General features: G+C 57.5%; 2 protein-coding genes across 5 annotated transcripts; both read left to right on the forward strand.

Annotated features, from left to right (window-relative positions):
* The first annotated feature begins 35 nt into the window (after positions 1–35).
* LOC104630758 (ras-related GTP-binding protein A) lies at positions 36–13,627 on the forward strand. Its single transcript, XM_075763737.1, has 10 exons — positions 36–269; positions 820–853; positions 3,015–3,114; positions 4,083–4,149; positions 5,079–5,301; positions 7,334–7,429; positions 8,586–8,708; positions 10,903–10,994; positions 11,952–12,067; positions 13,092–13,627. Exons 2-10 carry the CDS (start codon positions 827–829, stop codon positions 13,187–13,189), a joined length of 942 nt encoding a protein of 313 aa, XP_075619852.1. The 5' UTR covers positions 36–269; positions 820–826; the 3' UTR covers positions 13,190–13,627.
* Positions 13,628–17,934: 4,307 nt separating this feature from the next.
* On the forward strand, positions 17,935–26,819 carry KLF8 (KLF transcription factor 8). 4 transcript variants are annotated; one of them, XM_075763733.1, is made up of 6 exons: positions 17,939–18,015; positions 21,304–21,480; positions 22,009–22,567; positions 23,061–23,187; positions 23,299–23,432; positions 24,371–26,819. In XM_075763733.1, exons 2-6 carry the CDS (start codon positions 21,412–21,414, stop codon positions 24,550–24,552), a joined length of 1,071 nt encoding a protein of 356 aa, XP_075619848.1. In that variant the 5' UTR covers positions 17,939–18,015; positions 21,304–21,411; the 3' UTR covers positions 24,553–26,819. The 4 variants fall into 4 exon arrangements, with proteins under 4 accessions (XP_075619850.1, XP_075619848.1, XP_075619851.1 ...); XM_075763735.1 differs by lacking the exon at positions 21,304–21,480 and having other exon boundaries at positions 17,935–18,015; positions 24,371–25,369; XM_075763736.1 differs by lacking the exon at positions 21,304–21,480 and having other exon boundaries at positions 17,958–18,019; positions 24,371–25,369.
* The last annotated feature ends 499 nt before the right edge of the window (positions 26,820–27,318 follow it).

Consider the following 27,318-nt stretch of genomic DNA (forward strand, 5'->3'; position numbering starts at 1 on the left):
GACCGGCGGCGGCCGCCGAGCGCTGGGTCTCGTGAGCGCCGCTGGGGGGGGGGGGGGGGCGGGGGGTCCCGGGCGCCGCGACGGGAGCGGGCGAGACCCCAGCGGCGCGGCGGGCTCACGCGAGGCCGCGGCTTTGAGGCCTACCCCGGAGCGGGTGGCGCTCGGTCCCGCTGAGCTCCGCCGCCTCCGGCGGGCAGGCCGGCAGGCACCCCCGCCGCCGCCCGCGGGCACTGCCGAGCCGGCCCGGGAGGCGCCTATCGCGGCTAGAGGTAGCGGGGGGTGGGGGGGTGTGTGTGTCGCGGGGCTGGCCGAACTGGGGGGTGAAGCCGCTGTCGGGCCCGCTGGGGACAGCCGAGGGGGAGCGGGGTCGGGGGCTGTGGTGGGTCGCTCGGTGCGGGCTCCGGAGCATCCCGGGGGGAAAGGGTGGGAGCAGGGACTGCGGGTGAGGCCGGCCCTGGGTGCCCGGTGTGAGGAGACCCGAGCTGTGGGGCAGCAGTGCGGGTGTCTCCTGCTGCCTTCCAGCGCTGGCCGCGGTTATTCTGCTTAGGCCTGTTTCGGCCGTGTAATTACGGGGACGTTGTTCATCGTAGGCGTGTTAGAGGGTTTTCTAACAGCAGAAGGCTTTTGCTGAAGTTTCCCCACGCTGTCTGGAGCAGAAGCTGTGAGATGCCTGCTGCGGTGGAGGTTGGGGGGAATTATGTCAGTATGGGAGTGCTTCCCCTTTTGCTGGTACTTCTGTGGGTGGGATTTGGATGTTGAAGTGAAGCCTGTGACTGAGGAAAAGTAGAGCAATATAAGAAGATGGTCTTCTTTCTTTAGGTGGGTGATGCCAAGCACAGCCATGAAGAAAAAGGTAAGAACTGAATGGAGAATTCCTTTGCAGTTGGGTTTTCCTTCCCCCTCTGCATTTACTGTGTCGTTACGTGTTTGCATCTGTACCTCGGTGTGTTCTTTGGCTGTCGGGTGCCTCTTAAGACTCTCAGAGTCAGCAGATGCATCCTTTGCTTAAAGTGCTAGAAATTAAAATCAGATGTGAGTTTATTCACTGGCGTGAGCGGTAGGACAGGCTCGCTGCGGAGCCATCCGCGCTAACCACTGCCTGTGCGTTTCTAGTACTTGTTGCAAAACTCTTTGGTCACTGCGTACCTCCCGCAGCGTGAGGGAAGAGGATATGCTCTAACCCGCTTCGTCAGCCTGTGGGCAGACCCTTCTGATGTGTTACAGAAACTTGTGTGGGGAGCCTGTAATTCACTGAGGGCTCCTGGGAGGATGAAGCTTAACACACGGGGAGGGAGTAGCACTTTTTCTGAGAAATGGAGTGTGTTTGTGTGGATGTATTCCAGCAGTAAGCATATTCAAAGCCGTTAAAGTGGCTGCGTAGAGAATATACGGCAGTCTTTCCGTGGTGTACTAGGATTGGGTTTCCTGCTGGTGTCTGACCCCTTTGAAAGGCCTCCACAGTCTAAAACTTGGGAGTTGGGGTTGCCTTTTCATGCTGTGCCTTCGAGCCGTATTGAGTTTCTGCACGTGCTTTTTCTGCAGGTGGTACGAAATAAGAGATGTTGATGTTATCTCCCTCTGCTCTGTGTGTAGGTCAGGGGAGAAGACAGTGTAGCTGTCTGGGGGTTTGCTCCGGAAAGGCTGGTAGGTGTGACCTGACCAGCCTGCCTCTCTGAGGGAAAGTCCTTGTTACCAAATCATCGAGGCTTGTGGTCAGCTTCTTTTTGGAAAGGGCGCTGGCCAGCCTGTGAAGTGTTGCAGTCGCTCTCGGAAGGATAAATTTTGCAAACAGGATGGTGCGATTCTGCCTCTCCTGTTCTGCCCTGAGATTCTGGCAGCTGTCGCCGTGCGGTCGCAGAGCGAGGTTGGGAGTCGAGCGAGTGTGTTCCCAGCTGGCGTTTGGCACTGCTGCGGGCTGGGCAGGCGGACTCGGGCCGGTCGTGCTCATGTTAAACCTATCCTTGATGATAGATTATTCAGAGCTGTTGCCAAAGGCTCGATTTGACTTTGTAACTGGAACTTGTTTAACAGCTGGTTTTGTGAGTGAGTCCGTGTTGGCTGTCAATGTTGGGGTTTTTTAGTTTTTATTTTTAGATCATAATGTAAAGTCTTGCCTTGTGTGACTGTCTCCCCTCTTTTCCCTGCAATCATCCCCTAGTTTTTGGCAACCAAAGGCGCTCTGTCTCCTTTGGCCCGATGATCTGCAAACAGGACTCTGGAGCCGGGGTGTCCCCTACATGATAGCCTGGTGCTCTTGTCCCGTCTGCTTTTAACTTTTTCCTGGGCTTCTGACACCTGAAACTTGAAATGTAACTTGTGTTTCACTTCTTTTGGGGAAGAGAAAACAAATCACTTTATGAGAAGGAAGAGAGGGTGATAAGGAGAGAAATAATGGCTGGAGAATACCAGTGCTGAGTGGGCAAGGGATTGTTTCCAGGCTGGTCTTAAAGGCTTGAGATAAAGCTGTTCTTTTGTCTTGGCAAAGTCCTTTGCTGTCATCAAGAAACATGAAGCCTTTGCCTGTGGGTGTCAGTGCATTTGGCAAGTGTGCTGGGGTGGCTTCGGGAGCAGCTCCCGCTCTTCCCCGAGTGCCGGTTATGAACTCCGCGAGTCCTGGGCCAACGTGCGCTGCGAGTGGGGGTTCCGTGGGCAGGCTGCGCTGCCTTCTGGGCGGTAGGCAGCTGGTTGAAGGAACAGGAGCGCGGCGCCTGGAAGGGCAGAGGTTCCTGCGAGGGTGGGGGGCATAGCTAAAGAACACAAACAAGGTGGGAAGGTTTTCAGTCTGACCGTGATTCGGTGACTGTGGATAGCAGGGAGGTAAGGATGCCTGTCTCCTGCTTTCCCAGGTGTGGTCCTCTTCTTTGCCTCTCTCTCCTGACACATTCATATCTGAAATACGTTGGTCCTGTGTTTTGGTGGCTTTGGCAGTAAGATGTTAACCCCGATGGAGCTGTGAAGGACTTAGTGCTCTGTGGTAGCTAACTCTTTCCTTTGTTCTTTTTTTTTTTCCCCAGGTGCTGCTGATGGGTAAAAGTGGGTCTGGGAAGACCAGCATGAGGTCCATTATCTTTGCAAACTACATCGCCAGGGACACACGGCGCCTGGGTGCCACAAGTAAGACTTCTCTTCTTTGAGCTGCAAGTTCTCAGGGCTCAAACCCCTTTCATTAAAGGGGTGAGGCTGTTCCCTCTGGCAATGCCTGCCTCTCCTCTGGTCTGGGGTAGGTGGGTGTCTCCTCCCGGCTGCCACACCTCACAGGGAACTTCACTCCTGAGTTCAGCTGAGGGCAGGTAGGAAGCTGGAGTGAAAGGGAAGGTAGGACTGCGTTCAGTTTTGCTGCTGTATTGTTGAACTTTTATCCTTAATGCTTTTTTTGATCGGGAAGCAGCCTTTGCTGCAGCTACACCTGTTGTTGGAGGAGTGTTCAGACCCTCCTCGTGGTCCTCCTTGTTGGTGAAGCTTTCCTGTTGTTAGTCAGTTGGTAGCTAGCACAGCTGGAGGTGCAGTGATCTTGCTACGCACCTGTGGTTTTGGCAGGATGATGCACCAAGCCTAATTAGTGTCTTCTGCCTTCCCCCCAATACCACTGCTCTGAAAAAGCAGTAAGTTATCCCTCTGAAACAGGGGTATGAACTGTCAGGATCTAACACTCCTCGCTGGGAAGCACCTGTGAGGACTTAATATCATGGATTGGTGTATGTTTCCTCTTTGCCATAAATTTGGGCTGTTCATAAACTTTATGTTCTTTGTGTTACTGATTTTTTTTTAATTTAAGGCTTGCTTAAGGCCTTGGAGAGTGTGCTGGAATTAATGTCATAAAATATCAGCAAATCAGAGAATGTGTTGTTAAAGAGGGAACCACCTGCTGTGCCTCTCAGGAGAATAGTGGCCTGGGTAGAGAGTAGGAATTACTCTGGGAACTGTCTTTTTCCTTAGTGCCTTCAGGATAGATTTAGGTACAGTGATGTTGTTTAGATGGGACTTTACAAGTGTTGTGAAGAACAGCGGTTGTGGCTGCCTGAGGAAGTAGCTCTGAACTGGGGGTGTGGTACAGTCGGTAAACTCCTGTTGTCTCTTTCCAGTTGACGTGGAGCACTCCCATGTTAGATTTCTAGGAAACCTGGTATTAAACCTCTGGGACTGCGGAGGGTAGGTACTGTTTATTCTTTTCCTTTTGAAACTGTTGGGGGTTGGTTAGCTCTGGGGAATAATACTGGGGATGTAAGAGAGCAGAGCTCCTCCTGCCCCGGAATGGATGAAGGGAATAGAGCAAGTGTTATGTGTGCGCTGTAAAACTGGTGAGGCAACTCTGGAAAGAAGGGTGCCACATTTTAGGCTCGTGGGTGGAAGAGGTTGGCATGATTACGCTGTCTCTTGAGTTATCCCTGGGTAAAAGGAACAGTGTGTGGGTCCACCCTTCCCTTGCTGGCTGCTGTCTTCTGCTGGTAAAAAGCCTGAGGCCTTCACCTGGACTTTCTCTTGAGGTGGTGGGAGGTGATGCTGGTTTCAGAATTGCTCATCGCTAGCTTGATCTAAGTGGGGCGCGCGCTGAGGGGCGAGGGTGAAGGTTGACAGTGATCCTGTGGCTTCTGGAAGCAGCTTTTTGAAGAACACTCTCCTGTTGACAGAGCCTCAGCAGAGCTGTCCAGCTTTGCTAAGCTTCATCAGCTCTTGTGTCCTTGTGCATATTCAGCAAATTAAATCCTGTAATAAGAAGTTACGCTGATGATTTTGGTTATATTTTAGCTTCTGTGGATTTTCTTATGCAACTCTCTAGCAACTAGCTAGACCCAACTAGCAACCCAAATGCTAGTCTGGGTCCAGAAGCAGCAAGCTCTGTAACATGAGGGAAGCCTCAGCTTCCTGTGGGACTGGTGAGCAGATGCTCTTCAGGAACATCTAACTATGTGATTGGAAATGCTTAGGGAGCCTTGTGTCATGGGGAATTTAGCCACCTGTGGGTGTCTAGCTCAAAATGCAGGAGGTATTTTACGCATAGCATCTTTCCTGGCAATGCTGAGCAAGACCTGGTTGCTCTAATGGACATCTCCTTGCTTTGTCACTCTGCTCCTTCTCAGACAGGACACCTTTATGGAGAACTACTTCACCAGTCAGCGGGACAACATCTTCCGCAACGTAGAAGTCCTCATCTATGTCTTTGATGTAGAGAGCCGTGAACTGGAGAAGGACATGCACTACTACCAGTCATGCTTGGAGGCAATTCTTCAGAACTCTCCTGATGCAAAGATCTTTTGTCTAGTGCACAAGATGGACTTGGTGCAGGAGGATCAGCGGGATCTGGTGAGAAGCTGATAGTTGCCATAGAAATGCTTTCAAATAGAGCATCTTTTGAGTGTGCTAATGTGTTGCAATTTTGTACTTTGAATACAGCCCCGTCAGCACCCTTCCTAGAAGGGTTTCTCAGGTGGTAAGAATTGCCAAACCCTCTAAGCTTGTCTTCTAAATTGTCTCTCATCGCTATCTCTTGTATGTAATCTGGTGGAGACCAGAACTAATGAACTTTAGTGACAACTACTCAAAGCCTTTTCTTTTCCAGCACTGACTCTAGTACTTTCACCAGATCTTGGTTCCAGAAGGGAGGCAGAACTGAAAGGAAGGTAGAACTGAAAGAAATCCAGCGATCTTAAACTCACTGCTCACCATTTGGATGGCTTTGAGGATGGTGGTGGTGACAGTGATGGTTGGTTTCTCTTCAGCTATTGGTTTCAGTCCAGCATAGGCTCTGTTTTAAAGCACAACAACAAAAAAGAGCTGAAACTTTCCCATTTAACTGGAAGATGGTTTCTATCAGTTGATTCTGTTCTCTGTCAGTTTGCCCTGCCTGCCCCAAAATCACCTCTTAAGCACTCCTCTGCCCCAAGAGGCATCCTGCAAAGGCTGATGATCAACGTTTCAGAAATGTTTGGCGTTTTCTGTTCTTTTTGGAGCTTTTGGAAGATGTTGAGTTCTTACCAACCTTTTTCAGCTTGGACCGAAAAGCAATCAACTTCTGATACCAAAAGAAGAATTAGCTTTCTGGGTTAGACAGCATCCCTGGCTGCTTGGCTGCTCCCTGCCTTGCAGCAAGTTTGGAGGCCCCCTTAGGCTGTTGGCTTTTGACTGAAGTAAAAGTTTTATTAAACTTTCTCCTGATTCCTGGCAGCTGCAAAGGTCTGTGCGAGGTCCTGTGGCTGAAACCATGCCCTGACCTCCCTGCATAGACAGACTCCTTCCACGCAGCAGGTTGGCTTCAGACCACGTGTGCTGCCTGAGAGTGGTGATCCTCCTCTTCCAGCTTTAGTTCTGCCCTCCAGCTCAGTGCAGAAATAGCTCAAAGAGCTTGTTCGTAGGGTTGACTCAAGGAGCTCTTCCTCATTTCCATCTGCCTTCCCTCCAGACTGCATCTCGACGCTGTCCTGTCCAGGTCTGTTTTGGGACTGATGGACAAGTGCTGGTTTTACGTGGTTGTGCAGAATCTAGTGGGGCCCTGAAGTGAGGGGTGCACAGAAGAGGGGCCTTACTTCAGCTGTACTTTCAGTGTGTATCATTGCGCACCCATCAAGGTCTGGTTTAAGGTGTCTGCTACTCAGAAGAGCATGCAAATACTGGGCCAAATCACTCTCTCTGTAAATCTTACTGCAGCCTTTGGTAGCCCAGCACTCAAATGGTAAGTGTTGGCCTACACTGCGTTTCGCGGGGATTGGTTAATGTTCTGTCATGTTCCTAAAACCAGTAAGTTGAGGTGAAGGTGGTTGTCGTGTCCTCCTCTGCAGAGGCACGTTGCTGGCTGTCTTGCTGCTTTTTTTTTTAGCAGTTCTGCAGGAGCCTGGCACAAGGCTGGCTGGCCTCTGCTGTTCCCTCTGCTCCCCTTTTTTGTAACCATAACTTCTAAGGGCAGAGTATGATGTGAGAAGAGAAGACTCTGTAAGTACACGCCTCAGAACGGCTCATATTGATGAGCCTCAGTGCTTTCTTCCTATCCTGTTCTCAGCGACAGAGCTTTTTGCCTGTTACCATGGACTTGTCAAAATTTAGGTCCTCAGAGACACTTATGCATCCCCGCTTCCATTCCCACTCCACAACACGTATAGTTGTTTCAGTGTTGAGCCTGTCAGATCTCTTGTAAGACAGCCGTGGTCTGCTTGTCCCTGCTGCCCCAGTGGAAGGGGTTTCTGCCAGCCCAGCCTGGCCAGCGTGCTCTGCTGCTGTCTTCTCTCCGGTGCAGTAGCTACTTGAGATTTGTTTGAAATGCAGACCGTAAATGCAATACGGCAACCACGCCAAAGGCAGAAATATTTACACTCAACTGCTAATCTTTTTTTCTATTTCCCAGATTTTTAAAGAGCGTGAGGAAGACTTGAAGCGCCTTTCCCGTCCCTTGGAATGTGTTTGTTTTAGAACTTCCATCTGGGATGAAACGCTTTACAAGGTTTGTACTGCTTCCTCTCCATATCTGGCTTCTCCCCTCCCACTTGAAAAGAGCATGAGGAAGGCGAGTCGTTAGTTGCTACTGGTTTATTAGTGACCGACCCTTTTTAGTTCTGCAGCAACTGCTTCCGGAGGTTAGCCGTTGTAAACGGCATCTGAGTATCCTGGTTTTAATTAAACAAAGTAAAACCCTTCCACGCGTTGGAGTCATGGTGTCATTGTGTTAATATTGCTAAAACGCTTTGCCTGGCTACTTTAGAAAGAGCTTCTGCATCCTTTAGTCATGTTTATCCAGCGTGGAATTGTTTCCTGTGTTTCTCTGCAGCACTGTTAAAACACGAGCATTTACCATCCTGGGAATTTGCTTCGCTTTCAGGAGTGGGGGGGGGGGTTTGCTGTCAGTCAGTCTTGACTGCAGAGGTCTTCCAGGAGTGGGAGTGGTGAGTGCTACCTGGGCTACACTGAGCACAGATGGTGGTTATAATTGCCAGCTAATGCTAATAAGCAGTGGTGGTAGTGCAGTGGCTGGGTTGCTTGTCTGAAGGCGAGGACCGTTTGGCTCTTTCTCTTGACTTCAGTGGTTCTTCAGATGGGAGGTTTCACCGTCTGGCAAATCCGTGCAAAGCCAGGATGGGCGGTGAGCTGAAGCTGAGGTTAGAGGACCTGAGTCTGCCTGTTACAGCATCCCCGGTCCCTTCTGGACTCCTTCCCAACTCATTGCGTTAGATTAGAGCTTTCTGTTTGGATCAGTGATGAGCTGCCAAGTATCCGTCTGCATGTTGACCTTGCTCAAGATTAAAAAAAAACAAACCCAATGCTGAAAACTTGAGCAGGTTTATCTGGGAACAGTAGATGGGAACATTGCCAGCTTAAAATTAGGATTATGAATTGTGTTGAATAGTATTCTAGTTCCTCTGTGGCTGATGTGGGGAAGAACTTGACATAGTGGAAGAGTGTACTTGGGGCTGGGGTACGACTGGTGGTCTCCACTGTAGTCGAGATACCTGGGCACGGGGGTGGGAGAAGCTTCTCAGTCTTGCCTGGGCTATCAACACCCAGAACTGCAGATAATCAGGTTTTGAGCACGTTGCCTAACAAGAGGATGAGGCAGAGAATTGCTAACGCATCCCTTATGTTTTGTCTTTCTTTATTGACAGGCTTGGTCCAGTATAGTCTATCAGCTGATCCCCAATGTCCAGCAGCTGGAAATGAACCTGAGGAACTTTGCTCAGATCATCGAGGCAGATGAAGTGCTTCTGTTTGAGAGAGCCACTTTCCTGGTGAATACAGCAGTTCTGCCCTTTGGGTTCCCCTGCCCAGCCTAGGACGGAGTTCCCTGGATGGAAAGTGCTGTTGTGGCAGTAGCCCAAAGACGGGAGCCAGTGCCAGACGGCAGAACCCATCGATCCAGGCCTCGTGATGCTGACAGTAGCTGATGTGACTCCATGGCTCACGGGACCTCCCCAAAATTTCCGCTTCTAGCAGTTGAGCCGAGGGCTTGTTTGGTGTTTGCCTCTTCCAAGCTGTGTTTCATATCCCCATTCTGTTGTCGGCCGTGGGACTTTTTTGAGAATTCCTTTCTGCACAGGGCAAGAACCTTCTTTAGTTTGAAATAAGCCTTTTCAGTTCCTCCTGGCCCCGCGTTTGAACTGGTCTTGATTTCTCCTTTTTGTCTGATACTCTACAAACCTGGAGTATGGGTAGAGGATCACAAGCAGTTGGATTGCAGCGGCTTTCAAAGTTACTGGCTGCATGGTAACTCTGCTTCCAATCTGTTGTCTCTGCAAGGTAAAATGTGTCGGTGAAAGCCGCCGTTCCTGCTTGTCTGTCCATACTCTCGGTTTCTGGACTGGTCTCTTCAGACTTTGCAGCAAAACTCTTGCTGACCTGACAGAATGATTTTGAAATTTTTTTGAGTGCTTTCCTGTATGGCCAAGCATCTGATTGAAGAGGGAATGTGGAAAAGGAGCCATTCCTTTTCTCACTTTTTAAACTATTAGAAGTAAACACCTGCCATTTCGGGAAAGTTCTGCTTTTTGACCTGTAGATAATAAATAATTCCACCTTGGTCATATGTACCAGTACTTTCATCGTAAGTATATTTTTTACTGGAAAAAAAAAAATCTTTGCTACAAAAATTCTATGCTAATTTTCAGTGTAATGGTGACTTTTAAAAAGACTCTTTCTTCTCACTTTTTTCATGTATTTAAACTTCCCCCAGGACTCCTTTCTCCTGAAGTAAAATCTTACTATTCAAATCACAATAACAGAAAAACCTATCTGGAAAGTTCAGGAATGAACTGGCATACAATGAAGGCTTTGGTACGAACATAATCCTTGAATCCGGCTAAACCTGTACATGGATGAATAATTAGGCAGGTTTAAAAAGTAGAAAGTACACGATCGTTTTAAGGTGGTCGAGGGGAAAATGTACGACCAGCCAAAAAACTTAGTTCTCATGAGCCCGTTAAGTGTGACCCCACAGGTAGGAAAGTAAGAGCTTAACATCCTTGCGAAAGGGCGCCCGATGCTTCTGCTAGAGCTTGGTGTCATGATTCTTAGAGCTTAAAGCGCACAGCATAAGGTTCTTGGAATATTCCTTTTTGGTTTGCTGTGGGAACAAAGATGATGTAACTGTTTGATCGTGTGCCATTCCCCTTTGCAGTAAAGGCAGTTCTTGGCCTGTTGGCTAATTTGGCTGAAGAGCAAAGGTCTGTAGGCTACCAGCCTTGGGAAAACGGTCAGGGAGAGCGAGCTGTGGGTCACCCTGCAAGGATTCCTAAAAATTTCTGATCCTCTGAATCTAGTCTGCGTGTTGCTGCTGGATCGCTGCGTGGGAGGAAGAGGAGGGGAACCGCGCTGAATGCAGGCAGCTTAGTACAGTCTAGGTCTGACTCAGTGAACTGATGGAGAGAGAACTCCCTAGGAAACCAGCTGCCTTTGTTCCGCTTTTCTTGGGGAGGAGCGGCTTGCTCTGGCTTTGGGGGCAGTGCTTGTGTGTCCTACCTGCTGCAGAATGGGAAATTTCTGGGGTTCAGTCCTTGAGAATCTGCAGCACCATAGACTTGGGAAGGAAAAGCCATTCCAGCATTTGTCACGTGTCTGTTTCCCCTACCTGAAGTCATGGTCTCGCTTTTTTTTCCTCTCCTTGCACTTTCCTTTTTTGTGACTCAAGATTTAAATTGCTGCTGAGTTGGCGTATTCAGACCTCAGTAGTGTCTCTTGCATATCTTACGTACTTGCATCCATGCTCGTGAAAGGCTTCCCGGTGATTGTATTAGTGAGTCTTGTTTTACCCTGCAAGCACCGCAAGTGTTGTTGCAAATAGTTTCCAAGAGTCAGTTGGCAAAAGGCAAAGGAAATCCCTGTCCTGGTCACCACCTGTTTCCACGTGATTGCTGTTGAGGCTGAGAAACTTGTGCTGAAATAAATTACTAACTAACTCTGCGCTTTCTCTCTCTTTCTGCCTTCCAGGTCATTTCTCACTATCAATGCAAAGAACAGCGGGATGTCCACAGATTTGAGAAAATCAGCAACATTATTAAACAATTCAAGCTAAGTTGCAGGTGAGCTGGTTTAATCATTAGGTGGGGAAAATACTTCAGCAGGTATTTCGGCTTCATCCAGAAGGCTCTCCAAATTAATACTAGCTCTGTGATTCCTCAGCAAGCTGAGGTAACCATAGTTAAATTGCACCGTGCTTAAACAGAACTGAGTTATTTGTTATCTTTTGTAACTTTCTCCTTTGTGATAGTTGAAAGAGGTTTGTTTTGGGGGGGGGGGGCGGGACGTTTTCTTCTAGGCCTCGTTCTCCTGGGCAAGGTAGGGAGGTTCCAGGGCTGAACTGATAAATTAGCGACAGCAGCGCTGCGGAAGGGCAGGTGGAGAGCTTTGCCACAGACCCTATGCCTCAGTGCTGGTTTGGGAGGAAGAGGCTTGCAGGTGCTATTTATCATTTATGTATTATTATTTTAAATGGAAAAGTGGAAAGCTTGCTGTGGAGTAGCTTGGCTTTTGAATAGCCTCTAGGTTCCACAGTCTGTTGGTAATATCTGCAAGCGTCGGGAGCCTGACTAGGAGGGAGAAGTGGCTGCGGAGCTCAGGGAGCTGTGTCCAGATATTTCGGGTTTATACTTATTTCTGCTGGTTGTCTGCAAGAGCGTTCCCCGTCCTTCGAAATGGCTGAGCTCTTCCGTCGGCGGGGCACGGGATGTTGACTGCTTGGGCATGGCAGATTCAAACGGGCGGTGGGGTTGTGTATCTTGAGTTACCTTCAATGTGCAAATCATTTTATATTGTTCTCAGCCTAAAGCTAAAGAGTTGTTGGGGTTTTGTGGGTTTTTTGTTTGTTTGTGGGTTTTGTGTTGGGGTTTTTTTTTTAAACCCACCACCCAGACTCATGGGGACTCAAACAGTTGTTTGTTACCAAAAACTCAAATAACGGGATGTTGGTGCAAAAGCTTTTGAGCAATGTTACAGTAATACTTCGTTTACTTTTTTCTTTTTTTTTTCTCCCCTCTTAGTAAGCTGGCAGCTTCTTTCCAGAGCATGGAGGTCAGGAACTCTAACTTTGCTGCTTTCATTGACATCTTTACATCAAATACATACGTGATGGTGGTTATGTCAGACCCTTCAATACGTAAGTTGAAGCAAAGATAAGCCCTGGGCCTGGTTTTGTTCACAGGGTCAAAAAGCCGAATGAGTCCGGTTTAAACTGTGTTTCTCTTGGAAAATGGCAGAAAACCCCAAGCAAAGCAGTAAAACCGATTGGAATTAAAAGGTGGAGAGGGATCCGCTGCCCTGCTGGTTTGCCCTCTCTGAGCAGAGGGTGGGGGAAGGTGCTTAAAAGGTGTCTTACCTTGCAGAAGGCAAGACGTGCGCCTCTGACAGCTGAGCTGTGCGGTGCTGTCAAGTGGAGGAGCAGCGGTGGGGAACCACTATAGCAGATGTGACCTGATTTAGTAGGTCGTGTCTAATAACCTATTTTGGGCTGTTCTGATCTGGCAGCCCCGGTGATTTTTGGAGAGGAGAGCAGAGATGGATCACGTTTGAGTTTTTGCTCTTGCTGCCTGAACTGTTTTGATGGGGAAGGACTCTAATTATAGTAGCATCTATTTATCTTAAAGAAGAAACTGCAGCCAGCGGTGCCAGCCCTTGCAGGCGCGGCCATTCAACTGTTTGTACAACTCCAATTGAAACCGCTCCTGTTAGGATTTGAGGTGCCTAAGAGACGCTGTCCAGGGCAGCCTCGTGGTTTAGTGTTGATGCTTCCTGCCCTCGTGTTCTCAAATGGTTTACTGAATTAGGGAAAACCTGTGCGAACCCCGTGAGCCGATTACCGGCTGTGATATTGCGCTCGAGGAGCGGCAGGCGAGCAGCTGTGGTGGTGACTTGCGCAGCTATCCCTGCGAGCAAACCGCTCGACCGTAGTTCGCTCTGACTCGTCCTCGGTGTCGTACTGGGATCGGCAGACAGCCCTGGCCTTCCAGCGTTAAATTTTGCACAGCTGGGGAGCAGTGGGGTTGAAATAAGAGAGCTTGCTGATGGGGCCATTGCTTTTAGGCAGCGCTTAACTTCAGAGGACTTGGTTACTCGCATCCCTTCTAACTGTTTTTGCTTGGTTTTTTTTTTAATTTATCTCCCCCGTCCCTTTTCCGTCCTAGCTTCCGCGGCTACGCTGATCAACATCCGCAATGCCAGAAAACACTTTGAGAAGCTGGAGAGAGTGGATGGACCAAAGCACAGCCTGCTCATGCGCTGAACCTTGGCCGAGGCACATGGCCTTTGGGGGGAGAAAAAATGAATTGGAACTACTTATTTTTAGGAGAATCTAACAATGTTGATGTCTTTGTTGGGCTTTGAAATGAGTGTGCTGCTTTATTTTTTCTCCTTTTAACGTTGGACACTAGTCACTCGGAGGATGTCTGGATACACTGCGGACCTTCAAAAGAGACTTCCCTGGCGATGTGGGGTTGGGAAGAAGTGAGGACAGGTGATGTGTACGTGGTCTCGTACTCCTGGTTGTCGTAGTGGCACGTGGCAGGGCCGGTTTGGGTGTTTTGCTCCCGGGTGATCATATATAAGTCACAGGAATGGAATATTTACTGTTTTATTGGTTGGTTGCTAGAATATGTTTATAAATTCCTCCTTGTCTTCAGTCATGAAAATAAATTTTTGCTACCAGGGATTTCAGATCCTAGAGCTTTGGAAAGTGGGTTTTCTTTCTCCTAAAACCTAGGGCAGCTTCGGCAAGCAGACGTGCGATAGCTGCATTTCTCCTTTCACGTTACTGGCGGGGAGCGTTGACTGAAGGCGGTTCCAGACTGTTGTTTAAGATAATTTTTTTGTTTTTCCCCTGCGTGGAGGCAAAATTCACTCAGCAGTGAAGCACTCAGGCTGGCGTCGGCCTCTTTGTACTCGCCAAAGCCACGGAAAGATCTCGGTAAATAAAAGGGGCCAAAGATCCGAACTGACCAAGCAGCGATACCGTCCTGGTGAGCCGGGAGGGGCTGGGGCGGGCGCGTAGGAGCCCTGGAACATGGTGGTTGTGGGTGGTGTGTGCATGAGCTACACTAGCTGGGTTTGCGACGAGCCACTTGGACAGTGTTGGCACCAATGTTACTTGACGTTATTGTCTATTTTTTAATGATTTCTTTTTTGTGTGTGCATTTCCATTAAACATAGGAACAACAAAGGCACTGTGAGTTAGGGGAATCTCTGGCTTGCTGGATGGGAGCTGATGCTTGTCAGCATCTCTTTTCCTTTTTTCTCTCTTGCTGCATCAAATTACTGTATAAAAAAGGGTGTGGTGACTCTGAGCCTGGCTCTCCGCTTTGTATTCTCAAAATCCTGCTTTTCCCTGGATCCCTGCCCGCGCACGCACCGAGGGGGGGGAAATTCTTGATGGGCTGAGTCCGTTACGTGAGAATGGTAAGCTAAGGGGCACGTCTCGGCTGGAGAGCTGAGGGTGGGCTCCGCGCAAAATCGTCCATCGATCCTCAATCTTTATGGGATGAAGCATCCCCGTCTTGCGCCGCCTACTCAGCAGATGCGTTGGTGCTGGGTGTGTTTTCAGGGAGAATCATCAAGTCAGCATCCCCGCAGGAGAGGAACTTGCCGAGATTCCTATTAACAATTCAGGTGCCGGAGTTTCTGGCGAACTTGGGAAGGGGCAGGAGATGCAGCGCAGGGTTTCTCTTGCTCTTCGGTGCCCGCAGGTGTGCAATACCGTGCCTGTCCCGGGGTGGGAACAGCAAATCTCGCCCGCCGTTGCTTTTGCCTGATGTCAGGCTGGAGCGAGCCAAAACGCAATGACAGTTTCCTTCTCCCCACCACTTGGACGAGGTCAGTCGCTGCTTTCGCTCCGGTCAGAGAGACTTCATGGCTTTCTGCACCCAAACCCTGCCCTCAGCGCCGTTTGGCGGAGCAAGAGGATGAGTCGCTGCTGATCCGCGTGTTGTCGGAGCCTCAGGAACGTCACTCCCAAGGGATTAACGGGAAGGGCTCTGCTTGCAGGAGACAGGCAGCTGTCACGGCTTGAGGAGAGCAGAAGATGGCTTACGGATGCGATTCCAGCGCAGATTGAAGCACCTTCTTGCCGAGAGTACGTTTTCACAGCAGCAGCTGTTCCTGCAGAGACGGAGGAAAGGACAGAGGGCAATGCTGCCTTATTTCTGTGATTGCAAGGCGTTGCCCTTGGGTTTCCTTAGGGAATAAACTTCGGCATGTGAAAGTGGGAGGACGTTAAGGGGGGAGTGTGGGGAAGCAGGTAACAAACCGCCGTGAAGGGAGAGCGGCCCCGATCGCTGACGGAGAGCCAACCCTGGCTTGCTGAGCCTCTCTGGGGCCAGCGGCGTGAGGCTGGTAGCTAAAGTCCTGCCCTTCTCTCTCACTGCCATTCTGTTTTCCAAAGGCACGTGTGTTTCGGGGGCTCTCTTGGAATCAGCATTTTCCCTTCGCTCGCTGGCAGAGGCGCTGCCGGTGCCGCTCTGTGCGGTCGAGCGACCGCCCGCAGCGTGGCTGCAGATACGCGAGCGACGCTTTCACGACAGCCGCCTCGGTGGCGTATTTTGTTTGTGTCTCTAATAAAATCAAACCTCGGGGCCTTTTTTGGAGCCCGAGGTCAGTCGCTGCCAAGGCAGGGTCCTTCCGGCGACCTGGCGCCTCCGAGCAGCACCTTGGTGGGTCAGGCTCCAGCACCCTCCGGCAGCCCCTTCCCCCTTCGGGGCAGCTCTTGCTGTCATAACCCCATCCAGGGGTGACGGGGGGGCTGCAGGCTCAGTTCTAACTCTGCTTGATTGTGGCTTGTAGGCACCTCACGAGTAGCGCCTGCACCATCCCGCAGAGCCTGGAGTGGAGGAGATCTGGTGTCCAAACTGCGTACAGCCGCTGCGACCCTCTGCCTCTTCTCCTGTCACCCCCCGTCTTCGCCAAGAGCCCGGCTCTTCCCTGCACCCTCCTGGGGAGCAGGAGCCCCTGAGCTGGCCCAGCACCCTCAGCCTCTCCATGCACCTCCTGGATGTGCTCCAGTATCCACCTCCTCCTCGTGGTCACAGGGTCCCAAAAGTGCTGGAGAGGGGCGGAAGGGTCACCTCCTCCACAACCAGTGACCCTTCCTAACGCTCACCACAACCCTTCGGATCCAATAGCTCCTCCCATTTGGTTTTTATTTTTTTTTTTCTACCTCATCATCCATTTTTCTGTGTTTCTCAAGAAGAAACGGCAGGAAACGTTTCTCTCGCAAGGTGGGGGGACGGGACTCGGTTAACCTTGGAAGCGGAGGCACGGAGCTACGGCCCTCGGTTTGACAGAGTTGGGGGATCTGGTCTTACTCCACGTCGACCTCCTCGCCGTAGGGTGCTGGGTGAAGAGCAAAACACCCCCAATTTCTGGAGTACTTTGATTTATTTATTTTTTTAATTTGTCTGCTCCTGGATGGGCAAGAGCAGAGTGCACCGTTTCTGGGGTGGGGGGGGGGGGTGGATGTTTCTGACCCGTGTTCTGCTGCGTCAGAGACACGAGGGCTACGGGTGGCCTTCAGCACCCAGCGGCAGCAGGTCCGTCGCACCTCGGCCTTTTGCTTTTCCTCCTTTGCCCCCCCCCAGCCCTCCCCATCCTGCTGGGGTGCAGAGCGCGGTGTTAGAGCTCAGCAGCGGAGGGGCGAAGCCGAAGGCAGCACTCGGAGCGTGTGTGTGTCCCCCTCCCCGGGACCCCTTCCCCAGCCGGGGCAGGGAGAGCGAGGGGAAGGGGGGGGGGAATGCGCCCAGCCGTGGTTTTTTTGGGGAGTTACCTGATGGTTCAGGGCTTGCAGTCAGTCCTTCAGCTCGATGATGGGGGGGGGGGGGGCTGGGGTGGGACACCCCCCCCATGGGTGCAGTGCCCGCTCTCACCGCTCAGCTCCGTTCCCCAAAAAGCTTTTCTGGTCCCCAAAATTTCACAGCTCTGGGGAAGGCGAGAGGTGGAGGTTGGCCAAGGGGGGGCTGGTACCTGCGGTGGTGAGGGGGGGTCCCTGCAGCTCAGCCCGGTGCCTTCCCCCCCCCCCCCCCCCCGTGTCCCTCTGCGGCTGGGTGGGGAGAAGCCACCACCTCAGTGGGGATCTGCATTTTGGGGGGGTCATGGGGTGATTAACCCCAGCCTGGGGGTGCATTTGGCCAGTGCTGCAGCTGAGCCCTGGCAAACTCGGTGCAGGTGCTGCCCCCAGGCAGGGTCGGGGACCTGTGGGGACACCCCGACAGTGGGGACCCCCAGGAAGCCTCAGACCCCCCCACGGCTGCAGCCAGGGCCCCGACACCCTGCGGGACCCAACCAGCCCCCCCCCCCCCCCCCGCTGGGGTGCTGGGGCAGAGGGGGTGCTCCAGGCACCCCAACTGTTCGAGGGGGGGTTACCTGGGTGGTGGGGGCCTCGTGAGGCAGAGACCCCGGCATGGCTGCAGGCAGTGCCCACCCCCCCCGCCCTGTGGGAACGTCCCCTCGGGCGGCCACGTCCCGCCTGCGCCCACCCGGGGCACCCGTGGGTGCTCAGCCCGGGGTGCTGGGGGTGCTCCATGCCCCTATGGGGTGAGGGGGGCGTGGGTGCAGGGGGATACTCCCCCTCCCATCACCCGTGGGTGGGGGGACATGGCCCCAAACTGGGGTCTCTGCCCCCCCCCCCCTCCCCCAGCCATTGCTGACACGAGTTCTCCAGGTCTCAGCCCCTCCAGCAGCACGCCCCTCCCCTCCTCCCCCATTAGGGGGAGGACCCCGCGTGGAGGGGGTGTGTGTGCGGGGGGATGGTAGCAGGTGGGGGAGCCCCCCCCCCAAAACCCCTGCATCTGTTTCCACGGCAACGCGGGATGCGAGGGGAGCCGCCCATTGGCTGCCGGTGATGTCACCGCAGGGCGGGGCACCCCCCCTTTTTTTTTTTTTTTTTTTTGGGGGGGGGCGCCCGGCCCCACCCAAAAAATGGGTGGGGGAGGGGAGCTCCGCCCAATACGGCCCCTCCCCTCCCCGCCCGTGGGGCGTGGGGCCCCACCCGCCCCACCCGGCACCGCCCCGGGGCAGCGGCGGCGGTGGAGGCAGGGGATGCACTCGGAGGAGACGCGGGGGAAAGTGAGTGAGTGGGGGGGGGGGGGGGGGGACGGGACACCCTCGATCGCCACGAACCGCGGGTGGGGAGGGCCGCTTTCATCTTGCGTGGGTTCTTAAAGGGGCAGCGCTCCACGGGTGGGAACGGACCGGGGTGTGGGGGTGGGGGGGGGTATTTTGGCAGCGCGGGGCTCAGCGAAGGGGGGGGGAGGGGGAGGGAAGGGCGGGGGGGGCGGGAACCGCCCCCCCCGCCCTTCCCTCCCCCTCCCCCCCCCCCACTCTCCGGCCTCGCGTGGGCCCCCCCCCCCCCCCGTTCTCTCCGTGGCGGCTTCCGGGGCGGGCTCGCTTGGGAGGTCACGGCGGGGGGTGGGGGCCGAGGGGCGACGTCGCGGCGCGCCCCGCCCCGCCCTTCCCCTCCCCCCCTCCCCCCCTCCCACGCCCTTTGCTCTTAAAGGGACCGAGCGTCGCGCGTGGCGTGTGCGTGTCCCACGCGCGCTCGCGCACACACACACCCCCCCCCCCCCACACACACACACCACCCCCACCCCCCCCCGGGCTGCTTGTGGAACGGGCATGCGTGGGGCTGAGGGCAGCGCTGGATTGGAGCAGGCAGGGACAGGCAGCGAAAGGAGCAGGCAGGGACAGGCAGCGAGGGGAGCAGGCAGGGGAGCAGGCAGGGCAGGGCAGGGCAGGGCGGGGTGGGGGGGGTGGTGGTGGCGGAGCAGATGGCGTTGGCGGGACCCGGTGCCTTTCCCCAACCCCCCCCCCCCCCCCCGCTGCCGGCCCCTGCCTGCGCCTCTGCCCGCCCCTGCCTGCGCCGCTGCCCGGGCTATAAAAAGACGGTCCCGAGGTGTCACGGTCGCGTCCCCGGTTGCCCATCGCCGCCCGGAGCCGGGTGCGGATACCGGCCGGCTGCCCGCCCCCAGGGCCGAGCTGCGGGGAGCAGACACGCTCGTAAATTCCCCCCCCCCCCCCCCCTTGGCTTTGGAGGAGCCGCCCCGCACCCCCAAAATGAGGGGGTGGTCCGCAGGGGACACCCCCCCCCCCCACCCGTGACAGGGCTGTGCCAAGCCCGCGGGGGACCCTGGCGTGGGCAGGGCAGTGGGGTTTGGGTTTTTTTTTTTTTTTTGGGGGGGGGATGTTGTCCCCCCAAATCCACCCGTCCGTGCATTGCCCCCCCGCCGTGGGGAGCAGGGCTGAGCCCCCCACGGCCCCGCGGGGGGGGGGGGGGATCCCCCCGTGCTCGGTCCCTGCCAGACCCCCCCCCCCCCCCCTTCCCCGCTGCCAGAGGGTGGAGCGGGGAGGAAATTCCTCGGGGAGGTGTGACGGCGGCGGGGTGTGCCCCCCCACGCCCACGGGTGGGGGACACGGACCGGGACACACACACACACGGGGACCAGGCAGGGAGGGATGGAAGGCAGCTGCCTGCATTTTCCCACGCCTGCCTACACTCCTCCCCCCCCCCAAGGTCACCCCATGATTTGGGGGCACCCCACATCCCTCCGTGAGCTATTTTAGGGCAAAAAGGGGGGGGTGTCGCTATTTATTCCCGGGGCTGTGGGGCAAAATAGAGGGGGTGGGGAGGGGGTGCACAGCGGCACCCCGACAGTCCCCTCAGCCCCCCCCCCCGGGTGGGTGTCGGGTGTGCCCGGGCTGAGGACGGAGGAATTCAGTTCACTGATTAAAGCCCCGTGGGGTGCGAGGGGTCCCCGGGGGGGGCAGCGAGGCTGGTTTTGGGGGGGGGGGGGGGCAGCGAGGCCCCCTGCCCGATCGGCTGCTACATCTCTCCCCCCTCCCCCAGCCCCTGGGACTTTGGGGTGCAAGGCCCCCCCCAAAGTGGGGCTGTGGGGAGGGTCCCCGGGGGGGAGGCACCCCTTTGTGCCCCCACCCCCAAAATAAGCCTGGTTGTGGGGACCCCCCCCGGGTGTGAGGGTGTGGATGTGGGAGTCCTGGGGGAGCTCGGGGGGGTGTTGGGGTTGGGGGTCCCCAGCCAGTGGGGGGGGGGCACAGTTGTGTCCCGAGGGGAAGGGTACCTGGCTGTGGGTGTGTTTGGGGGGGGCCTGGCTGGGGCGTGTTTTGGGGGTCCCGGTGGTGTGTGAGTGTGTGCGGGTGTGTTGGGGGGGTCCCTGGCTGAGTGTGGGTGTGTTTGGGGGGGGGGTCTCTGTTTGTCTGGGGGGGGGTGTTTGGGGCGTCCTGGTGATCTGTGAGTTGTGTGGGGGTGTTTTGGGGGTCCCTGGCTTTGGGGGGGGGTATTGGGGGGTGGCTGGAAGTGGGGGTGTTCAGGGGGGGTCCCTGGCTGAGTGTGTGTCTGGGGGGAGCTCCTGAGCTGGATATGTGGGTACTGGGGGGGGGTCTTTGGCTCTGAGGGGGGTGTGTGTTTTGGGGGGTCCCTGGTGATATGTGCGTGGGGGGGTGTTGGGGGGGGTCCCTGGCTGTATGTGAGGGTACCCGTGGGGTCCCCGCCCGAGTGTGGAGGTGCTTTGGGGGTCCCGGTGATGTGAGTGTGGGACGGTGTGTGTTTGGGGGTCCCCGGCTGAGTGTGGGTCTGTGCTGGTTTGGGGGGGGGGGGGGGTGTCCCTGGCCGTGCGTGTGTGTTTTAGGGCCCCCACTCCCCCCCCCCCCCCAATCTGCGTGAGAGGGCTGGGAGGCTCCCGGCTGCCTGTGTGTGTGTGTGTGTGTGTGTGTGCAGGGTGTGTGTGTGCAGGGTGTGTGTGTGCAGGGTGTGTGTGTGCAGGGTGTGTGCGCTGGGTGTGTGCGCTGGGTGTGCCCCGGGGAGGGGCCGGGCCGCGCCGCGCGTGTGTCTGTGTGTGAGTGTGCGTGGGGGGCTCGGTGTGCCTGGCTCGGGGGGGGAAGGTCTCTGCCTGCAGCCAGGTACGTGCGGGGGGGTCCCTGGCCGGGGGGGGGGAGGTCAGTGCTGGGGTGATGAAGTGCTGCTCTGGGGGGGGTGGGGTGGGGGGTTTGTGTGTCCCGCGGCGCTGGACACCCCCACGCGTGCCCACGTACCGGAGGGACCCCCAGCAAAGGGGGCGGGGGGGGGGGGTGGTGGTGCTGGGGGGGGTGCCTGTCGCCGCGTGCGTGTTTGTTGCGGGGGTGTGTGGGTGTCCCTCGGTCCCGCGCGCGTTGGGGTACCGCGTGTGCGCGGCGTTTCGGGTGGGTGGTGGGGTGTGGGGTGTGTGTGGGGGGCAGGGGGTGTCCCGGGTGGGGCCCTGCCCGGGTGCCTCCCGCGGGGGCTGGGCTGGGCCGGGCCGTGCCCGCAGCCCCTCCCTGCCGCGGCCGGGCCCTTTTAAGGAGCTCCACCCCGGGCCGAGCCAGGGTGGAGCCGCAGGGCCCTTCACACCTCTCGCTCGGCCCGGCCCGGCTCGGCACGGCTCGGCTCGGCTCGGCTCGGCTCGGCTCGGCCGGTGAAGCGCGGCGGGGAGCATGATCGTGCCCGCGGAGGGGATGAGCGCTGCGCACCCGCGGAGGAGCCCCCCCCGCGCCGCCTGGGCGGTGAGTGACCCGCCGCCGCCTTGTCCCCTTCTCCCTGCGGGGGGGGGGGGGGGGCGGGTTACGCGCAGCGGCGGCGCGGCCCCTTTAAGGCGCGGGGGAGGGGAGCGTGGCGGGGCCCGCCACCGCCCCGCGGGGGCCACGCCCACCGCCCGCCCCGCCCCGCCCGGAGGGGTGCTGGGGGGGGGGGCCCCGTGCCGCGGGGAGGGGCGGGGCCGGCCAGAGGCACAAAGGCGGGAGGGGCGGGGCCGGGGGCGGGGCGAGCGGAGGGGCGGGGTCTCCTCTTCCCGCCTTTGCTCGCCCCGAGGCACCCGCGCTGAGGCCCGGCCTCGGCCTTGACCTTGACCCCGACCCTGGGGGACGCCCGCGGCCGGGGCAGCTCTGGGCACCCCCTCACCCAGCCGGGACCTCGCTGCGCCCACCCCGAGCAGGGTCCCTGCCTGCTGGTTGGGGGAGGCCGGCAGAAGCCCTCCCCCCGCCGCCCCGTGCCTCAGTTTCCCTGTCTCCTCACGGGCCGGGGGTCTCTCGCAGGGCCAGGGGAAGGCGACGCCCGCCATGAGCTCGTCGGCGCTGCTGGCTGAGGGCCCCCTCGACCCGCCGGTGCTGCTGGCCGACATCAAGACGGAGCCCCCCGAGGAGCTGCTGGCCAGCGACTGCGGCCAGCCCCAGGCCGAGCCCGTCGATCTCTCCCTCAACAAGTCCAAGGTGGCGGCGGCAGCAGCAGCCTCGGCCCCGCCGCCACCGCCGCCCCCCACCTCGGTGCAGTCCTCCCCGTTGCTGGTGGCTCCCCCGCTCCCCGCTCCCGCCACCGTCTCCATTTCGCCCTCCGGCCTCAGCTCCACCTCGGCCATCCCGGCCGTCCTCTCGCCCGGCTCCATCCTGGCCTCCACGCAGGGCAGCGGCGGACAGCAGATCCTCCACGTCATCCACACCATCCCCTCCGTCAACCTGCCCAGCAAGATGGGCAACCTCCAGACCATCCCCGTGGTCGTCCAGTCCCTCCCCGTCGTCTACACCACCATGCCCACCGACGGCGTCACCGCCATCACCGTACCCCTCATCGGGGGGGACGGCAAGAACGCTGGGTCCGGTAAGGGCACGTGGCGGGGGGAACCCCTGAAATTTTAGGAGAGCGGGGGTCCCACCGGGTGCGGCTGCACCCCTGAAGGGGATCCCATTTGTCCACCCCCGGGGTGTCCCCACACCTGCCACCTTCACCCAAAGCCCCCCTCCAGGGCCTCAACCGAAGGGGACACGTGGGGAGGGCAGGGGACACACGGGGCATGGCCCTGCCCGCCCCCCTCCCGCTGCTGCCTGCCTGCCTGCCCGTCCTGCCCGTCCCTCTGGCTGCCTGCTGCCGGCAGCTCTGGTGTCAGATCAGCAGCTCTGCGCTCCGTGGCGCGGGGTCTTCTCTGTCTCCCCGGACTGATTTTATTGGCTTGGGTGGGGGAGCAGCATTTGGGGAAATGCGGGAGCAGGGGGAGGGGGTTGGGCGTTTTGGCATGGGAGTGGGTTTCGGGGTTTTTGGGTGTCTCTGTTCTCTGCTCACGAGCTTCACCCCCTCCCTCCTTGTTTCTCAATAGCTTTTCTTTCCCGCCCCCCACCAGTGAAAATTGACCCGGGCTCCATGTACCCCATGGCCATGAGCAGCGACAGCGAGGACAGCGCCTCCGAGAGCGGCCCGGCCCCTTTCCAGGACCTCCAGAGAGAGTGAGTGTTCCCTCTGTGCGTCCCCCTTCTTGTCCCCCGCCGTGGCCCCGGGTGCCCCGGGGGTCCGTGGCCGCGGGGTCCGTGCCCTCCATCCCTCCCTCCTCCCGGCAGGCCGGCGGCGCGGGGGCAGCGAGCCGATTCCCCCGACCTGAAGAAGAGGCGCATCCACCAGTGCGACTTCGAAGGCTGCAATAAGGTCTACACCAAAAGCTCCCACCTCAAAGCTCACCGGCGGATACACACAGGTAGGGGCCAGCGCCGCAACCCCCCCTTGCCCGGGGGGGGTCAGGATCAGTGCCCCCGGGTAAGGATGGGCTGGGGCACCCGGCAATGGGCGATGATGCTCTGTATCGGGGTGCAGGGTGGCTCTTTGGGGATGCTGGCACCCTGCGTTAGAGACTGGGGAGGTCCTTTGGGGTCTCAGGGTGGTTCTTTGGGGGTGCTGGCACCCTGTGCCAGGGCGGGGGGGGGGGAGCTTTGGGACTGGGGGCACTTTGGGGGTGCTGACACCCTCAGCCAGGTTTCAGGGCATCCCCTTTGGGGGCACTTGGGCTCTGTGCTGGCCCTTTGGGGGTGCTGCTACCCAAGGCCGTGCTCCCCGCCCCCAGGTCTGGTTATGGGGTGCTCCCTGGGGTCCTTGCCACCCCCCAGCACCTTGGGATTCCTCTGCCGGGGGGGGGGGGCTCCCGGTGCCCCCATCGTGTGCTCGGCACCCCCCTGGGCTGGCCCTGCGGGACCCCAGGCTCTGCCGTGGGGTGCGGCTGCAGCAGACCCCGGGGAGGACGGTGTGGTGCTGCCACTACAGTCGCATGGTGCCCGTGGGAGGGTGCCACAGGCGGAAGGCACCCCGCTGCCCCCCCCCATGCATGGGGGTGCCATAGTGAACCCCGTGGGGCGCCCTTCGCTGTTCCCTGGGGGGTGACCGGGCAGTGCTGCGGGGGGGGGGGCGGAGAGGGGTGCACACCCCAAAATACCGTCTCTGGTCTTGCTGGCGGCGTGGGTGCGGTGCTGAGCCCTCACACCAACACTCGTGCACCCGGTGGCGCCAGTGGACCGCGCTGGGTGAGCCCGGGGTGGGTGAGGGCGGCGCGGAGATGCCGAGGGGCTCCTTGGCCGCGGCGGCCCCGCTGCAGCCGAGTAACCCCGTCTGTAGTGCTGACCCCCCTCCGCTCCCCTGGCGCAGGCGAGAAGCCCTACAAATGCACCTGGGAAGGCTGCACCTGGAAATTCGCCCGCTCCGACGAGCTGACCCGGCATTTCCGCAAGCACACTGGCATCAAGCCCTTCCGCTGCTTGGACTGTGACCGCAGCTTCTCCCGCTCCGACCACCTGGCCCTTCACCGCCGGCGGCACATCATGATGTGAGGAGCCAAAAGTCCCTGGGGCACCTGGCTGGGATGGCGGATGGCAGAAAATGGGGGTGCATCCCCCCCCCCCCTCCCCACTCGCGGAGGGACTGTGGGAGCGGAGAGGCTGAGCTCTGCCTGCAGCGAGCAAACCGTGGCCGCTCCAGGAGCCCCACCGGCACAAGATGTAAAAAGATGGTTTCCGGACTGGTCCTCCTCCTCCCTTGCTCCCGTTCCTTGTTTTTCCTGGGTGTCTGCTCCCCACTTGCAACGTCCGGAGGCTCCTCCTTGACTCTGCCCGGCATTCACCCGACCTGCGCGTCGGCCTCTTCAGCCTCTTGCCCGTCTCGTGCGCTCGCTGTCCCGGTCCCGTGGGCACAATCCGGGAGCCACGGCAAAGGGCAGAGGTGGGGGGGGGGTGGGCTCTGCCATTGCCCCCCGTGCAATAGCTGTCGGCCTCTTCCCTCTCCGGAAAGCCGCTGCCTCTCCATCCCCAGCCCACGGCGTGTCCCCGTCCCCATGGGAGAAGGGACCCCGGCACGTCAGCTCCCTCTGCGTCCCTCGGCATGTGCTGGGCTTCACGGGAAGTGCCAGGAGCAGCAGGAGGGCCAGGAAGAAAAGAAAAAGGACGAAGCGGGGGAAACAACCCAACAGCAACCCAGAAACGAGACCACCACCACCACCACAAAAAAGGGAAACTTTGCGGAACGTTGAACTGTGATTTTATGGAGTTTTAAGGGGGGGTGGGATGGGGTGGGGAGGGTGGGGGCCGCCAGCTCCCGGGTTTTTATTTGAAGACTATGGGACAATTGAACCATTTCTAAGTTAAAAAGGCAGACTGTGGCCACATGCTTTTCTTTTTAATTGTAATTATTATTTTTGTGGGGTGCCCACCCCCCCTCCTTGCCAAATCCCCCATGGTTGCTGTGGGGGCAGCCCCACTCCGATCGTGGGAGGGTGGCAGGATTCGGGGTTGGAGCCTCAGGGCTGTTGGGTGGTGGGAAGGCTGATGGGGGGCTGTGACACCCCCCACCCCAACCAGTACCCGTGGGGCTGCTTGGGAGGGGGGGAAGCTTCCCAAAAGCTCTCTTTGAACCCGTGCCTTTGGCTCAGGGGATGCTGGGCAGCCTGGGGAGGGGGAACCGGTGTGGGGAGGGGGCAGAGACCCCCGGCCCCTGAAGGAAAAGCTGGAAAGCTGCCCGGCGAGGTGTTGGTCGATGAGCCAGCAGCGTGCCCGGGTGGCCAAGGGGGCCAACAGCATCCTGGCTTGTATCAGAACTAATGTGGCCAGCAGGACCAGGGCAGTGACCGTGCCCCTGGGCTCGGCACTGGTGAGGCCGCACCTCGAGTGCTGGGTTCAGTTTTGGGCCCCTCACTGCCAGAAGGACACTGAGGCGCTGGAGCGTGTCCAGAAAAGGGCAGTGAAGTGGTGAGGGGTCTGGAGCACAAGTCTGATGGGAGCGGCTGAGGGAACTGGGGGTGTTCCACCTGGAGAAGAGGAGGCTGAGGGGAGACCCGAGCGTGCTCTACAACTCCCTGACAGGAGGGTGTAGCCAGGTGAGGGTCGGTCTCTTCTCCCATGGAACAAGTGATTAAATGGCCTCAAGTTGTGCCAGGGGAGGTTTAGATTGGCTATTAGGAAAAATTTCTTCACTGCAAGGGTTATCAAGCCCCGGAACAGGCTGCCCAGAGAAGCAGTGGAGTCACCATCTCTGGAGGGATTTAAAAGACATGTAGGTGTGGTGTTTAGGGACGTGGTTTAGTGGTGGACTTGGCAGAGTTAGGTTAAGGGTTGGACTTGATGATCTTAAAGGTCTTTTCCAACCTAAACAGTTCTGTGATGCTGTGCGTGTCCCCGTCCCGCCGTGTGTCCCCAAGCCGTGCTCACCAGCTGATTGAGCTTCTCCCAGGGCTGCACCCCCACGTCCTTCCTTCACCCGGCACGGCCCGCACCCTCCTGGGAAGCACTTGCCTAACGAAGGCAAGAAACCCCACAGGAGGCGGGGGCTGTGAAAACCCTCGGGGTTTGGGGGCTGCTCTGATCCCCCGAGGCTTTGGGGTCAGCCCCCCGGGACCCCCGCGGCCGGGGGCTCCATCTTGCCCCCTCCTGTTTCCAAACACCGTGGGGGGTGTGTGTGTGCGTTTCTGTTTCCTATTTTCTTGTTAAAAAAAAAAACCCAAAACCCCAAACCCAACCGACATGCAATTTTAAACTCTTGAGCTGTGATATTTGTACAAAACTGACGGGTTTTTTTTCTACACAGGAATAATATTGAAAGTAGATGAGTTTCTTCCGTGTGTGTCTTGCTTTGCTGCAGCAGCGGCGCACGAGAGGGACTGGGGCCAGGGCCGAGCGTGGGCAGCGGGAGCCCGGAGGAGAGGGGCTGAGCCGGGCAAAACGATGGGTTTTGGGGGTTTGTTTGGGGTTTTTTTTGGTTTTTTTTTGGTTTAATAATCTCTCCTTTCGCAGGAATTGAGGAAATTGCAGAGCTGTGGAAAAAAAACTGTGGCTTTTTTCCTTCCTTTTTGAACATCTCCAGTGAGCCACTCGCCGGCCCCTCGATTTGGCAGTGACCCGTGCGATGGAGATGGAGCGGGGGGTCCCGTCGGGGTGAGCCCCTCATCCCCCTCTGACACCCCCAACCCACCTCCCCGCACCCCCGGGCGGTGGCAGAGACGGGGGGTGCCGGTGTGTCCCCCCCCCGCACCGGGGCAGGGAGAAGGTGCCAGAAAAGCTACCGCCATCCTCCCCTCCGGCCATGACCCTTGGCTCCGTGGCCTGTTA

This window comes from Balearica regulorum, chromosome 11 (assembly GCF_011004875.1).
Source record: "Balearica regulorum gibbericeps isolate bBalReg1 chromosome 11, bBalReg1.pri, whole genome shotgun sequence".
NCBI lineage: Eukaryota > Metazoa > Chordata > Aves > Gruiformes > Gruidae > Balearica > Balearica regulorum.